Raw genomic sequence first — 16,637 nt, forward strand, 5'->3', positions numbered from 1 at the left:
ATTGCTTTCAATGTACGTCAATCATAGAAGGGTTTGGTTTTGCGCAATACAATTGGATAAGGGCGCCCAATTCCGTTGCTAGGATACAGTACGTGAGGAAGCTGCGACACCCGTTTCATACAACAACAAAAAATAAAATGTTCTCAGCTTAGAATGTAAAAAGTAACGTTATAGCTAAACAAGACCATCACCACATGATTAATAAAATAATGCAAATCGGTGAATGTACATTTTCATATGATTAATTTTCTTCGCTCGTTTTATTTGTAACATTTTAGGGCACCGTACAATCATGTGACTAGTAGGGGCGTTGCAGGATTTGCAGGCAGAGTATTCTTGGAAAAACAGTTATTGTTTTCAATGGTGCAATAACTTACTGCTAATCAAAACTGCAAAATGAGTTCCTCTGAGGGGAAGACCATTACCGTTATTGGCAGGTGAGCAGAAGCCTCACATTTCACGAGTTTTTCTGTCATAAAAATCTTGCTCCAACAACTAACGTTAGCTAGCTAACGTTGTGTGCTTATGCATGTGAACTTCGAGCTGAGTAGGGTCAACTGATCATTAACTAAACTTCTCTAAGTAAAGAAATTAGTTCATTTTCATGACACTGAACATTTGTTGTTACATATTGTATTCATATTTGTTGTGCATGTGTCAAGACGAGAGAATAGCCTCTGTGTTTTCTAGCCTATAACGTAACTCAACTGAATTTGTCATATCAGGTCAGGATGTTGTGTTCGTAGCTATAGGCAAATCATGTGATGTTATCTGAATTCAAATGTATTTTTTGTCTAGATGAAAATGTAGAATCTAGTACAAATAGTTGTTCCAAACGTATATGGTCATCATATGGCTATTTTGATGGTGGCGACGGTTTCTTTCAAGAACAGGCATCACTTTTATTTGCCTTTGCTTTCTTATTCCTGCCTCCTCTAGATACCGTTTTTGGACAATCCTGAATGATGTTGAGGGCACAAAAAATGTCTGCTCTGTCATTGTTGAACCTTACCACCCTTTTTTGGGGGAATTTAAGCCAAATCGAGGATCACTCCTATTATATGCTATTGTAATGAAACAGCAGGGAGCAGGTCTCGAACTCTCGACCTTCGAGCCCGAGGTCCGGCGCACTAATCGACTGTGCAGCAGGAGTCGATTTCCGCGCTTATAAAGCCAGGATCGTTACACTACTCCGTCCTTTCAAAGAGCGGGTCCTCGCGGTAGCTTGCGACTCTACGTCTTACAGGAACGCGCTCACCGGCCAAGCACATGCACAGTTGTGGATGCAAGATCCGATCGCTTCTGACACCAATGTAATGAAACAGCAGGGAGCAGGTCTCGAACCTTCGAGCCCGAGGTCCGGCGCGCTATCGACTGTGCCGCAGAGTCGATTTCCGCGCTTATAAAGCCAGGGTCGTTACAATATATATATATATATATATATATCATGTTATAATAATTTAGTCATACATTTACAATTTAGCAGGTGCTTTTATCCAAAGCAATTTACATAGTGCAATGGGTGGCCCCAGAGGGAATCAAACCCACCACCCTGGTGTTGCAAGCGCCATGCTCTAACATCTGAGCCATACTGGTCTATTTGGTCATTAGGGATTTAATTTCTCATAAAAAGCATGCAGCCATTCCAGGGCAATCCAAATTTCACTCTGGCGACAGACAAGATTGATTGATTGATAAATGTTGGCTCTGTTGTTCTGTGTATTTCAGTGGGCTGATTGGGCGCTCCTGGGCAATGGTGTTTATAAGTGGGGGCTACAGAGTGAAGATCTATGACAACCAGCCAGGCCAGGCTGCCAGGGCCATCCAGGAGGTCAGGTGAGTCCTGGAAAACAAGGCAAAACATTACCAAAAATATCTCATGACTCATACATAATATGCATGACCAAAATACCCCTCAGTCTTCTTTTGCACTCACACCGAAGACACACCAAAACAGCATGATCAGTGAATCCTTTTAACTTTATAAACCCATCAACAACCATAGAGTGTACATTGTTGAAAAAATTGACAAATTATGATTAGTTGAACATTAGGAGGTGACACACCGCTTTAGGTGAACATGGTCCTCTCCTCTGTGGTGTTTCTATTATATGTAAAGAATTTAACTTTAACCCAGTGTATTTTGAGCTCAAGGCTCTGGAAGATGGGAAAAGGTTCTTAGTGACATTTGTAATAATAATGAATCGTGGACTGGATAATATTATTTCTACCAACTGAGGTACTCAAAGCGCTTTACATAGTAAGGGGGAAACACACTTCATCCACCACCAATACGGCAACCATTTTTCTGCCAGAATGCGCACTGCACATCAGCTATTAGGTGTTGAGGTGAGGAGTGATATATGCTAATTAGGAATGAGGGACATGATTAAGTGGCCATGATGGAATGGGGCCAGGTTGGTAATTTAGCCACGACATTGGGGTTAACACCCCATTTTGTAGGGAGAGGACTACTAGCCTAGTCCAGATATCTCCTGTTATGATTCATTTAGAAGGGTTTCACATCCAGCATCATACAGACACTTTGAGGTTGGCCTCTAAAAATATCCCAAACTACCTGCTAGTTGAATAAATAGCTATTTGCTACCGTATAGCCTAACTGGGCCATTGTATGTCTTATTTGCTTCAAGTCTCTATACCAGTACTTCCCAAAACATATGTCAAACATCTGGTGGTCCCAGAGGAGTGTGTTTGGAAACCTTGCTCTATATACCATGCTGTTTTGAAATGTATAATGAGATTTGCTCAACTGCACATTGGTTAAAATAAATAAACCTTATTGGACTGTAGGGGGCATTCTTGATCTTTTGTTTTTTACAGGTAACTGCCAAAATGAAGGAAACACTAGTATTAAAGCCTTGTTCACATTTGCAGTTTGAAGTGACTCAAATCCTACTTATTTGCGTATCGGGCAGCCATCATTCACTTTGAACTGGACTGAGTGTTTACAGGCAGTAACAACAGTGCGACTTTAGATCATTAGAACGCATTCGCCGAAAGTCACAAAATGCACCTGAATGGATTTCTGCAAATATGTAAACACCACGGGAGTCCTCTTACATTTGGGAACAGTCCTATTGATCAAACAACCATGAACAGGTAGGCTCTCTCTCCCTCAGTTATGCACATAAACAAGATCAACAACTAATGCTAACTAGAGCGTTATTAGCTCAAATCTAACGAGGGAACATTAGATAAACCCTCTAAAACTTTTTCAGCTAGTTGGCCGTCAAAATTGCACGATGGGGAATAGTAGCCTACTCGTCCTTCTACAGCTTGCCTGCCAATGCATGCTTATCCCAACCAAGCACCCCAGCTAACTAGCTAAAATTGGCTAGCTTATTAGCTAGCTACTTCCAGACACAAATGAGAGAACACCTCACTCTGACCATTTTACTCAGCCTAGCAGAGCTGGCTAGGCTGTTTACATGTTATCTGGAGATAGCTAACAAAGCAATTCACATTTCTTGCCAGCTAACCAAATGACACCTACATCTCTAGCTGTGTAGCAAAGATTTTTATAACTAACCCAAGATAGACCACAGCCTGTCGTTTCCAATGGGAACAAATTAGTCATAGTGGGCAGAACTAGCAAGGAAGTGGGCAGAGCCAAGCTCAAGCTAGCAAGATCCTATTTCTAGCAAACATTTGCATATTTCCGCCAGGGAATGCCTACTCTGTGAATTGTACATGTGCAATAACTCAGTTCACCTTTGCACTCCTTCTAAACAATGCAATTTAATTTGGTAAAGGGTAAAGTCTACAAAACTTTGTCTACTCTGTTCATAACAGATTCTAGTTTTGGTTACAGAAAACTGTTGAGATCAAATGTTTCATCACTGAGAAAATGTGCAGAATTTCGGCCAAAATCCATCTAGTTTCATCTTCTCCCACTGCCGGCCACTGGGCTTTCTCTCACTAACATATTTGGTAGTGATTGGAAACGCCAAGCGGATGCTTCACATTTATACACCTGGTGGAATATCTCTCATTGTTCTATCTGTGTAGCCACTGAAAAACTATATGAGGGGGAGGAAATTCAGTCACTCACCCACTCCTCCAATGACATGACATCCTCCTAACAGCTATCTAGTTAATGCTAGGCTCAATGTTTTTAGATTGCTACATAAATAGATACGCTAGCCTATTAGCCACGTGACTTGTGATCATTGTCCTTGCTAGTTTGATTGTATTGACACTCCCAGCCTTAGTTACATTTGCCAGTTTTTGTCCCAAATATTGAAACAGTGCATCTCAAATGGAGGCAGCAAATAATGTACCAGGCCAGCTGTAATTTACAACCTGATAGCAAAATAGTTTTGGCCTACCAAGAAGTGTATTGGCAAATTATGTGAATCATGCATTGAACTGCATCTATCTATTCTGCCAACAATGCCTTACTGTATATCATGGAATGTTGAGTCAAATAAAACCTATTTTTAAAACCTCCTTTAAAGTTGTTATTGTAGCATAAAGTGGGATTTTGATATTTTTGATTGATATTATGATTGTCTGTTTGTTTCATACCTGAAAAGTAGTTAAAATGATGTCAATTCTACTTTAAATATCTTAATAGGGTTTTGGGCCACCACAAGCCACCAGAACAGCTTCAATGTGCCTTGGCATAGATTCTACAAGTGTCTGGAACTCTATTGGAGGGATGCAACACCATTCTTCAACAAGAAATTCCATGATTTGGTGTTTTGTTAATGATTTGGTGTTTTGTTAGACACAGACACACACACACACACACACACACCCTTTAAACCCCATATGCTCCTTTGAGACCTCTATTTCTAAGTCACTAACCGGGATTCCATCCAATGTAAAGCATATGTCAGATATAAAAAATGTAATGACATAATTAAAACGTTTGTTGGTAAACTTTCCAAATGTCCACAAAACAAAACATGCTAGACAAGGTGGGATCTTTTTGTCTCAATAAGATATATTATGCGACATGTTGGTGGAAGCGAAAATATTAATATAATAACCATTATATCGAAGTAAGCTTGGAGTCCTGTTGTGTGGTCCTGCAGTTTACATGTAAATCTTTCGCCAACTGGATGGAAACCTAGCTACTGAGATCTGTTCTTCTAGTCATGGTAGCCAAAATAATGGGCAACTGGCCATTTTATACATGAACCTATGCATGATGGGATGTTAATTGTTTAATTAACTCAGAAACCACACCTGTGTAAGCACCTGCTAACAATATATTTTGTGTCTCTCATTTATTCAAGTGTTTTCTTTATTTTGAAGGTTACCTGTGTCTTGCTTTCTGGTTACCTTTTAAACAAGCTTTCACACAACACTGAAACAACACACATTTAGTTCCTCATACCACAGGCCTCACCATAGAGATACCAGGAAGATATATTATTTACATAAAAAGGTATTCATTTAATTCACTTTGAAAAACAGATGCCTGATCATTGAGAGATTTGATCACTATTCAAAGCCTGAGAAACCATAGCATAGGGAATGCACCATTGCATTTGGTATTGGCTGGAAAACCAAGCTGTCAACATTAAGTCTCACAGTATATTCATTATGTACTAAGGTGGCACTTCATATTCCACAGGTCACTGAGTTTTCTGTGTAGTTATGGGTTATTGAAAAAGCTTTTGGGATTTATGTGTGTATGTGTGCACACTTGCTTGCGTGTATGTTTATTAACCCCTTCTCCCTCTCTCTGCTGGCCTAGGAAACAGCTTGAAGATCTGCAGGAAGAGCGCATGCTGAGGGGGGATCGAAGTGCCTCAGAGCAGCTAGCCCTACTGAGCAGCCACAATGACCTCTGCCAGGCACTAGAGGGAGCCTTCTTCGTCCAGGTACATTAGAATGACTGGTATGAGTATCATCTATGAGAAAAATAGCAATAACACTTACCTAGGGTGCACAGGGCAGTAGCCAGGGATTATTTTGGGGTGGGGGGTTTAAGAAAGTAACATCTCATTTACTGCATTTCTATTCAATTTAAAAACTCAAAAATACCATTTGTAGAACAGCAAAAACAAGCAAAAATTACCCTAGCCATTATCACATTTGTTGCTGTAGCTTCATTCACCTCAGTCGATCTACAAACACATAGCCTATTAGCAATACAATTAGCCGCTACACATTTACTCCGAGCCAGGATTAAAACTATAATTTAATACGTACAGAGGGATCTGTTAGCAGAAAAATGATTTTATTAACAAAAGGTAAACAAATATGTTTGCTTCACCAAACTTTTTGTTGTTGTTGCTGTTTTACAGCTAATTTCCTGCAATTCTAAACATTTTGCCATTGGGTGGGGATAATTCTTTGCAGTTTTACAGCTAATTTCCTGCAATTCTAAACATTTTGCCATTGGGTGGGGATAATTCTTTGCAGTTTTAAAAGCTAATTTCCTGCAATTCTACACAATTTTCCATGACTTATGCCATCTTAATATGTGCCCAGTCGGTAATTTGGCCATGACTACAAGTCCAGATAGCTGTCTAGACTAACTAGACTAATTTACCAATCTAAAACATTTGAACTTACATGGGCTAATTGAGTGACTGTCAGTGAGTGACATATTTGAGATATGTACATATAGGTAGGGAGGAAGTGACTAGGCAAGAGAACAGATAATAAACAGTACCAGCAGGAGGGGACTAAGCATGCACCCCTGAGAGGCCCCTGTCTTGAGGGTCAGCGTCATGGATGTGGTGTTGCCTACCCTCAGCACAAGTCCAGGATCCAATTCCAGAGGGAGGTAGTCCCAGGGTCGTAGGGTACTGAGCTTAGTGATGAGCTTGAAGGGCACAATGGTGTTGAATGCTGAGCTATAGTCAATGAACAGCATTCTCACGTAGGTGTTCCTCTTCCTCAGGTGGGAGAGGGCAGTGTGGAGGTCAATATCAATTGTGTCATCTGTGGATCTGTTGGAGTGGGTCCAGGGTGTCTGGGATGATGGTGTTGATGTGAGCCATGACCAGCCTTTCAAGGCTACGGGGTGATCTTTTTTTTATGTTAATTTTTTATTTTACCTGTATTGAACCAGGTAAGCTAGTTGAGAACAAGTTCTCATTTACATCTGCGACCTGGCCAAGATAAAGCAAAGCAGTGCGACACAAACAACAACAGAGTTACACATGGAATAAACAAGTGTACAGTCAACACAATAGAAGAAAGAGTCTATATACAGTGTGTGCAAATGGCGTAAGGAGGTAAGGCAATAAATAGGCCATAGTAGCAAATTAACACTGGAGTCATAGATGAGCAGATGATGTGCAAGTAGAAATACTGGTGTGCCGAAGAGCAGAAAAGTAAATAAAAACAATATGTGGATGAGGTAGGTAGATTGAGTGGGCTATTTACAGATGGGTTATGTACAGCTGCAGCGATCGGTTAGCTGCTCAGATAGCTTATGTTTAAAGTTAGCAAGGGAAATATAATTTTCCAGCTTCAGCGATTTTTGCAATTCGTTCCAGTCATTGGCAGCAGAGAACTGGAAGGAAAGGCGGCCAAAGGAGGTTTTGGCTTTGGGGATGACCAGTGAGATACACCTGCTGGAGCGCGTGCTACGGATGGGTGTTGTTATCGTGATCAGTGAGCTGAGATAAGGCGGAGCTTTACCTAGCAAATACTTATAGATGACCTGGAGCCAGTGGGTCTGGCGATCAATATGTAGCGAGGGCTAGCTGACTAGAGCATACAGGTCGCAGTGGTGGGTGGTATTGGACTTTGCAGACAAAACGGATGGCCCTGTGATAGACTGCATCCAGTTTGCTGAGAAGAGTATTGGAAGCTATTTTGTAAATGACATCGCCAAAGTCACGGATTGTTAGGATAGTCAGTTTTACGAGGGTATGTTTGGTGGCGTGTGTGAAGGAGGCTTTGTTGCGAAATTTTGGATTGGAGATGTTTAATATGAGTCTGTAAGGAGCGTTTACAGTCTAGCCAGACACCTAGGTATTTGTAGTTGTCCACATATTCTAAGTCAGAACTGTCCAGAGTAGTGATGGTAGGCGGATGCAGGCTGCGAACGGTTGAAAAGCATTCATTTGGTTTTACTAGAGTTTAAGAGCAGTTGAAGGCCACGGAAGGAGTGTTGTATGGCATTGAAGCTCATTTGGAGGTTAGTTGACACAGTGTCCAAAGAAGGGCCAGAAGTATACAGAATGGTGTCGTCTGCGGTGGATCAGGGAATCACCAGCAGCAAGAGTGACATCGTTGATATATACAGAGAAAAGAGTCGACCCGAGAATTGAACCCTGTGGCACCCCCATAGAGACTGCCAGAGGTCCGGACAACAGGCCCTCCGATTTGACACACTGATCTCTCTGATGTCTGAGAAGTAGTTGGTGAACCAGGCGAGGCAGTCATTTGAGAAACCAAGGCTGTTGAGTCTGCCGATAAGAATACGGTGATTGACAGAGTCAAAAGCCTTGGCCAGGTCGATGATGACGACTGCACAATGCTGTCTTTTATCAATGGGGGTTATTATATCGTTTAGTACCTAGAGCGTGGCTGAGGTGCACCCGTGTCCAGCTCGGAAAACGGATTGCACAAGGTATGGTGGGATTCGAAATGGTCAGTGATCTGTGTATTAACTTGGCTTTTGAAAACTTCAGAAAGGCAGGGCAGGATGCATATAGGTCTATAACAGTTTGGGTCTAGAGTGTCACCCCCTTTGAAGAGGGGGATGACCGCAGCAGCTTTCCAATCTTTAGGGATCTCGGATGATACGAAAGAGAGGTTGAACAGACTGGTAATAGGAGTTGCAACATGGCGGCCGATAATTTTAGAAAGAGAGGGTCCAGATTGTCTAACCCAGCTGATTTGTACGGGTCCAGGTTTTGCAGCTCTTTCAGAACATCTGCTTTCTGGATTTGGGTGAAGGAGAAGCTGGGGAGGCTTGGGCAAGTAGCTGCGGGGGGTGTGGAGCTGTTGGCTCGGAGTTGGGGTAGCCAGGTAGAAAGCATGGCCAGCCGTAGAAATTCTCAATTATCGTGGATTTATCGGTGGAAAAGCATGCATTTAGACAGGTTACCTTTTCGTTCTTGGGCACAGGGACTATGGTGGTCTGCTTGAAATGTCAGTGAAGAGTACGAGTCCTGTTAATCCGTCACGGCCTTGTGAATGTTAACCTGTATAAAGGTCTTACTCACATCGGCTTTGGAGAGTGAGATCACACTGTCGTCCGGAACAGTTAATGCTCTCATGCGTCACTATTTTTCATTTATGCTAAACTCATTCTGAATCAATAGGCTTTATAATTGTTTTCCCACATAAGACTTATGACTTATGTCCAGAATATCTTCTCCTTTTAGGCAAAATGTGTCCCACCTCAGTTGGTAATTGTTGATTTTTGTCTCTTTATGTGAGCGAGCGTCACAAGTTTCATCTGGTGACGTGCAACTTTGTCATGAAGTTAATATTTATTCTACTGTTAGATATAGTAACTGTTGCAGGGGTGACTGACACACACCTTACCGCCACCTTACATTATTGACCCACAACACATCCCTGCACCTCAAATATTTTTCGGCAATGAGCAAATTTTAGGTCTGCAGAGCACAAACTTGAATGTTGTGAAAATAAATTCTGTGCAACTTCCAGCATTCCAGAGGCTGTAGCTGCTTTAAGTTAGTTTCAGACAGTGGTCAAGTAGGCTACTGTGACTATTTGATCATCATGTAGACCTACCAGAGTGGCCTATCAGTAAAAACAATGGAGAAAATACATCCCATTACATTTTGAAAATGGAAATAGCTGTTCTATCATTCAGTCTACAGTAGCAGCCATGTGTGGTGTTCAGTGTAGGCCTACATTCCATGTTGGCTTGACATGAACCTGTTTATGAACTTGTCCTTCCAACAAGGAAAAGGTTGTTGTTGTATACAAGAAACCACTTTCCAAAATAAAATGCATTATTATTTCCCATATCATTTTTACAGAGACTCAGATAAATTACTCCCCTCTGCCTATTGGCAACTTAGCCTATTCCAAATACAGCACTAAAAAGCTCTTACCCAACTCTCTTTCAAAGATGTGTAGAAATGTACACGTTTTGTGCTCTTGTAGGAAGCATTGCATTCCTCAATTGCTAACTACAAATTATCTATAACTGGGCTAATAACTCACTAACTAGCAAAGGTTATGAACAAATGTGCTCACGTGGCGTCATGCAGCTCTCACTTTGATCTCAAAACAAGCGCATCTACTCACTACCGCTCATGCTGTTAACACAGTCCAGTTCAAAGAAATCCATTTATGGCAATGGCCTATTTACATATAGGCCTACTGCAGCTCTGATTGGTAATGCCACACCGGTCTGTGTGGAGTATGGACTGAGTCGTGTGTGTCAATGCATAGAATCCTACTCTGATCCGTTCTGCCTAGAACAAAATCTCTTGCATATTAGTTTGGAATACTAAGTCTTGAATAGTTTGTTTTGTTTTGGTATGTTGCATTGAAAGTGGATAATATTGCGTTGATTCGATCACAGTTCCCACAGTAAAGGGAAACGTTGATAGTGTCAACAAAGGGGGAAAACTCTAGAAAGTTGAATCTCGTGCTTCTCTGCGCGGGCTGATATTTTTCTGCATGGCAGTCCTGGGGGAGTTTAGAGGGAACATTACCGGCAGCCATTATGTAGTTAATCTAACCTGGTTAGTTTAGTTTGGTGAAAGAGCATCGTGGGGAGGGAGCATCATGGCCTTCAATACGCTTGTCTGTGCATATTGGTGAGTGATGAATTAAACAGGATAAAGCAAAAGCAGTGTTCTGTATTAATTTATAAGAAGCAATGATATTATCATGTCAAATATGTTTGTTTCAGTGTGGTTTCTATGGTTATAATGTTTGTATTGAAACACTGCAATACACAACCTTCTCGTGACCGAGGATCATGAGAGTACTGAGGGAGGTATTTCCTAAACCACCATTCCTTCCATCATTGGAGTTGTGACATTTCCCTTACTGTTAAAATAAAGGGGAAATGTAATTTAAAGGCACGACCCCATGTTTGAAGGCTTTCAGTCTTAACAAATAGGCAGTCTTATAGGAAGATGTCTTGACATGTCTTAACTATGTGTTCAAGACATGAAATCTCATATCATGTGTCATAGTGTAGTTAACGACAGAGCTGGGAAAGAAGTTGTTTTCCCCTTTTAATTTACCTAAATAAAAAGGGTGTGAAATAGAACAATGCAATTTTCCCAGCAGAAAATGTTTCATTTGAAAGTACACCATGTTTGTTCTCAGCAGTCTTTACATTGTATTTCTGTATGTCCTAATATTTGTTCATAATTTTGCACTGAATGTCCCTGTTCCCACTGCGATGACCTTAAATCTGTTAAATGTATTCACTTTCCTGTCACATTTTCTCTGCTTAACAAACGTGTGTGTGTCTGTGTACAGGAGTGTGTGTTTGAGGAGATCGAGGCCAAGCGGAGTGTCTTCCAGGTGGTGGAGAGTCATGTGGGAGAGGGGGTGATCCTCAGTAGCTCCACCTCCTGCCTGTTGCCTAGCAACATCTTCTCCCAGGTCCAGAACCGGAAGCGCTGCATTATATCTCACCCGGTCAGTACTGCGCTACCACAAACACCAAGGCTGAGTCCAATATGGCACCCTATACAGGGCACTACTTTTGGCCAAAACCCTGCACAGCATAGGGAACAGGATGCCATTTCAGATTTGCACAAGCTCTCTTTCTCCCTGTCCGAGCCAGAACTTTTTATGTTTGCACAAGGGAATGACCCATCCATTCCAGTTGTGGCATTTGTAACCTTCACGTTCTAACCCTTCTGTTACAACACTACATTTTATTGCACTCCAGTCCTTGTCTAGTCTTCCCCCAGTCTCCTAACAACTGGCTAACCACAGAAATTCCACCCTTATCATCACCTTGACGCTGAAACACAAACACGTGCAGTCCTTCTATGGCCGGAGAGAGACGAGTTCAGCTTTACCTGGGAAAGTGAGCGTACGTGCATGTGTAGCCTAATCCCCCAATGGTTTTACCTCAGTGCCACTCCTATCAGAGAGGCCTTCACAGAGGACAATGTGTGAGATAATCCCTGCTCATCGATAGCCCCTGTGGGTTTAATGGCTTACAGAGTAATGCGGTCCAACATATTAGTTTCCTTCCCCTTGTCTCCTCTCCCTCATCTGCACTGATGTGAGGGAGCTGTACTAGTCTATGTCCACCGTATGTTTTATACATTTTTAATCATCTGGATTTATTTGCCCCCCCCCCCCCAGAAAATCAGCTCCAAGTGATTTTAATTTAAGAAATCTGCTCCCAAGTATTCCCACGCATAATAAAGAGACGTGATTGTTTACACATGTAAGCAAGGTTTGAAATTATTATATTTTAGTCAACTCTGTTTGGGCATCTTGCAGTCAATTTGCAGTCTACAAATTATTTGTAATAATTATGTTTCGGCCCGCAGCTGAATCTAGTTGATGATCCCTGGAATAGAGGAAATGACGAGATGGTCTATTGATATGGAGATGTTCTCTCTGTTGTTGTTTTGAGCTGACGGGTTTCTCCCCCTACAGGTGAACCCGCCCTACTACGTGCGTTTGGTGGAGCTGGTGCCACACCCAGAGACGTTGGCGGGTGTGATGGACACTACCCACGCCCTGATGACTGCCGTAGGCCAAGCTCCCGTCAGGCTGAAGAAAGAGATTGACGGCTTCGCCCTAAACCGTGTGCAGTACGCCATCATCGCCGAGTCCTGGAGGCTGGTCAAGGTGGGAGGCAGACTGAATACTGTGCAACATACCCTCCTCTCTTATCACTGTATTGGTCTCTTCGGTAGTTTAGAACCAAGGGCTTATGTATCATGAGTGGAGGTGGATTTGGCTGATGTTGACACTGGCCCTCAGACCTAGCAGCTTTGAACTTTGGATCCTTAATACCGGTAGTTCTGCTGATGGTCGTGTTTAAATAGGAGTGGAGGGGAAAGTGTCTGTCAGCTGCCTTCAGGTCTACCAGCTGTCTATCTAACACTGTAACAATGGGGCTAAATGGACCTCCAGCTCTATATACCACCACACAGATGGAGGATGTGAAGGGATGAATCCTTCCTGGAGACACAGGCACTCAACTTAATTGATTGATTGATTTCATTGGGAGATGTGTTTGAGTTACATGTGCACATCTCAAGTCGAGATTCGTCCCGATGTGTTTTATATCCTAGTGCTTGTTTAAAGAGCTGAACACTTAGGGCTGGTTTTCAGATCTGAGATTAAGCCTAGTCCTGGACTAAAAACAAACTCAATGGAGAATATCTATTGAAAGTGCTTTTTAGTCCAGGATTACGATGAATCCCCATCATTTAATCACTCTGGTTTAACAGGCCTACTGTATGGAGAGCCAACGATGTCCCTTTGATTTTCTATTTACAATCCCAACAGGTCATATCACTGTACCACCCTGATACTGAGGCTAATGCCTTGAATGGTACACCACTGTATTCTGCCCTGCTGCACTGTTCATCTCTTCAGACATGAATTGTCTCAGCCACATGGCAGCAGGGAGGATAATGTGTAAGAAATCCCATCACTCATCCCAGTGTTGACAGCGAAAAGGGCTAATGGCAGCAATCTAGAGCTTACGTCAATCAGACAGCTCTATTATCTCAGACTGAAGATCAACCACAGTCCCTCTGTCTTTGTCCGCACACAAATATAATGGAGCATTTACAATCCCCTGATTACAAAATGTTTTTTCTGTCTTTTTTTGGGGGGGGGGGGGGATAGATTTACAATAGATTCCCCACATTCAGCTGCCTGACACAGTACGCTTTGTCTCTGCAGTACAGTTACAGTACACCTGTATCAGATGCTCCCGGACCGGTTTGAACTGGTCTCCCAGGCCCATCCAGCCCTCACGGCTCGGGTACTGCTATCATGTCAAAAAAACAGTAGCTATCCAGGACAAGAGAAGCACTTACAGCAGGAGCTGCTTTTGCCACAAGAGCAGGCTAGGAATCAGCCAAAATATACATTTTTACAAAAACTACAGCTGTTTGTATGTAACCTTTACACTCAGTACAGTTAACGAGGCGTCATGGATTATGTTTATGTCTTGGTATGCAATAGCCTACCAACCTCCTCTCATTTTCACTCAAATGGACTGTGTGGGTAGAGTGAGCCAAGAGTGAGAAAGCTGTGGAAACTGTCTTAATAGGTGGGTGTGGGGACAGTAAGGGGAAGATGTGTCCTTGTGAAAAGCCTGGCCATTGACGGGACAGAACTAGAGACCGTTTCAAGGTGACCAGTCAGTCACCCTGCTTGCCTTAATCTCTACTCTGTCAACACAGGCACCGACACAATGACTGTTTTTCCACTGGCTGGCCTGGGCAGATGATAAGAAAACGAGAGAGCAGAGTGGTTGTGTGTGTGTGTATGAGGATGTGACGGGTGCCTAGGTTTGGTAAGGCGGTGGTTGAGTTGAGAGTTGCACAGATTGAAGATGAAGCCTTTGAGGGCAGCGATGTCTGCAGGCTTCAGCCATCACCTGGTTCAACAAACTTTCTCCATTCCTGTTGGCCTCCTGTAATCTCCTTGTGGTTATTACAGTAGCGTCTTTGTGAAGTATTTATTGATGTGAACCCTGGACTGTATGATGTGAACATTGAATTGTAAGATTTTCCATGAGGTGACAGTGTCACTTCCCTATCCTGGTCATCCATATCAGCAGAAAGAGAGCTAAGGTTTCCCAATAATATCATTTCCACATTCTTAAGGGAAGTGAAAGCACAAATCCTTGCAGATGTATGTTACAAAAAGCAAAGATCGGAATCACATGGTAAGGAGTGCTGAAGTCACTTTGTCAGGTCACTGTCACTCATTTGGCGACTCCAATTAGCATTGATCTTTGTGACCGTTAAGAGTCAATGGACCCCTACCCCAGAGGAGAATTCTTCTACTTCCATGGTCTTCCTTGACCTGAAGCATACAACAACAGGGTTTACATCCCAGTTGAATGCACACAGACCATCAGAACAGGCCGACATACTCCATTCAGTTTGGATGTGCATTAGTGTGTAACACTGAAGTTTCTTTAAAAGAGTTACCCAGATGGGTTAAGTGAGCCTGCAGAGTGAAAAATCACAGCTCTCGTGAGCTCAGTCAGTCCACTCAACAAAGCGGTGTGGTCACGTTCCAATGGAAATCCAATGGAGTCTGTTACTGAGAATGCCGGTGTTGTTCTTAGTTCAGAGAAACAGTGCAGGGAACTGAGCGTCTTCACCTTGCATCCATTCCCCACGCCCTATACGTCCTATCTATGTGTAGATATTTACGTCTTTACACTGCCCTGTAGAAATTCAGACACATGTCTTTATGACATTCCTTACTAAAACAGCGCAGGCAGTGATTTGTACTTCCTTCTGGTTAAGGCTGGCCATGTAGGTGCACCAGATTACCTACTCTGCATTAGGCCGAAGAGCATGTCCTCTAGCTAGTGATTTATATGGGGTAATGTTTAGTATCCCAGTATTGACTGAACATGACTGGCAGTTAAAGAAGTTGTATGGAACCTTTGTGGAGGAATAGTGCTATACTTAAGCAATACGCCCTGACGAGGTGTGGTATGTCTTAAGCATGATACAACGGAGAGTAAAGCCATCATCAACATAGCCTTTACCTAGATACACACATCTCATGCATGACAGCTCACTGATTGCGTCTCACTCTGATGTCACAGTTTAGGAATCTGGTCTATTCTGCATGGTTTGTCCTCTCATTTCGTCATAAGCACTCAGACAGAGGAAGTTGGAAACTTGTTATACTGTACTGTTAACACCAAGGGGATGGGCTACCTGGTAACTAATAGAAAATGATATGGCATCTATAGAAATGTACTAGTCACATAGCCTACGTAGAATAATTATACTTAGGTGGTAACTACCTGGTATCTAGAGGTGCCCTCCCCAAAGAAAAATTCTTAATATGTTATAATTTTATCTTATAAGTAGATAGGCCTACCTGGTCATTGCTGTAAAATGTTCAGAAAGCTGAGTGTTATGGTCTTATATAGGCTTAATAATGGAGAGTTCAAGAGAAGTGTCACTAACATTACATAGACAGACACACAGAACATGGCCTTTGAGTCCAAGCCAGTGTGGGAAAGCAGAGCGGTTGAGAAGACAGCCTGTAGCTCCCGGTGATTACAGCAGAGGAAAGGCCCCTTTTCACAACTGCCCCCCCCCCGTTGTTGGTCCGCAGGAAGAGAACAAAGACGACCCTGTCCCCGTTCTCCTCTACTCTCTAGATCTGTGTGCAAGCTTTGATTTCACCCTGGTAAGCCAACAGGTATCTGTTGAGCAGTAATCTGAGTGGAGAACAGCAGGCTCTGTCCCAGGCCTGGCACTGCCCTCACAGCCTCCTCTGTACCCTCCCATTATCCTGGGACACCGAATGGGATGATTGGGGAAACACAATCTGGTGGGAGTAGCCTTAATGCTGCTCTACTCTGGTGAGATGAAATAAGAAGGGTCTTCTAGTCTACTGCTCCCTCAGCGCTCATGACAGACTGACAAGTCGTTGGTGGGCAGGTAGAGCACTTCAGTGGGGGGGGGGGGGGTCTTGAGTCTTTTGTTGAATCTGAGTTCATTGCTTCCTCT

The 16,637-nt window shown here is 42.7% G+C and overlaps 1 protein-coding gene across 1 annotated transcript in view; it reads left to right on the top strand.

The window, feature by feature from the left end:
- Positions 1 to 287: 287 nt before the first annotated feature.
- The window catches only part of cryl1 (crystallin, lambda 1), a 37,364-nt gene continuing 21,014 nt past the window's right edge, over positions 288 to 16,637 (top strand). Inside the window, exons 1-5 of the mRNA XM_064944269.1 lie at positions 288 to 437; positions 1,729 to 1,836; positions 5,729 to 5,855; positions 11,419 to 11,580; positions 12,562 to 12,756. Of these exons, the coding sequence (XP_064800341.1) occupies positions 397 to 437; positions 1,729 to 1,836; positions 5,729 to 5,855; positions 11,419 to 11,580; positions 12,562 to 12,756 (633 nt within the window). The 5' untranslated portion in view covers positions 288 to 396. The remainder of the gene's footprint in view (positions 438 to 1,728; positions 1,837 to 5,728; positions 5,856 to 11,418; positions 11,581 to 12,561; positions 12,757 to 16,637) is intronic.

Source organism: Oncorhynchus masou, chromosome 29 (genome assembly GCF_036934945.1).
Source record: "Oncorhynchus masou masou isolate Uvic2021 chromosome 29, UVic_Omas_1.1, whole genome shotgun sequence".
Lineage (NCBI taxonomy): Eukaryota > Metazoa > Chordata > Actinopteri > Salmoniformes > Salmonidae > Oncorhynchus > Oncorhynchus masou.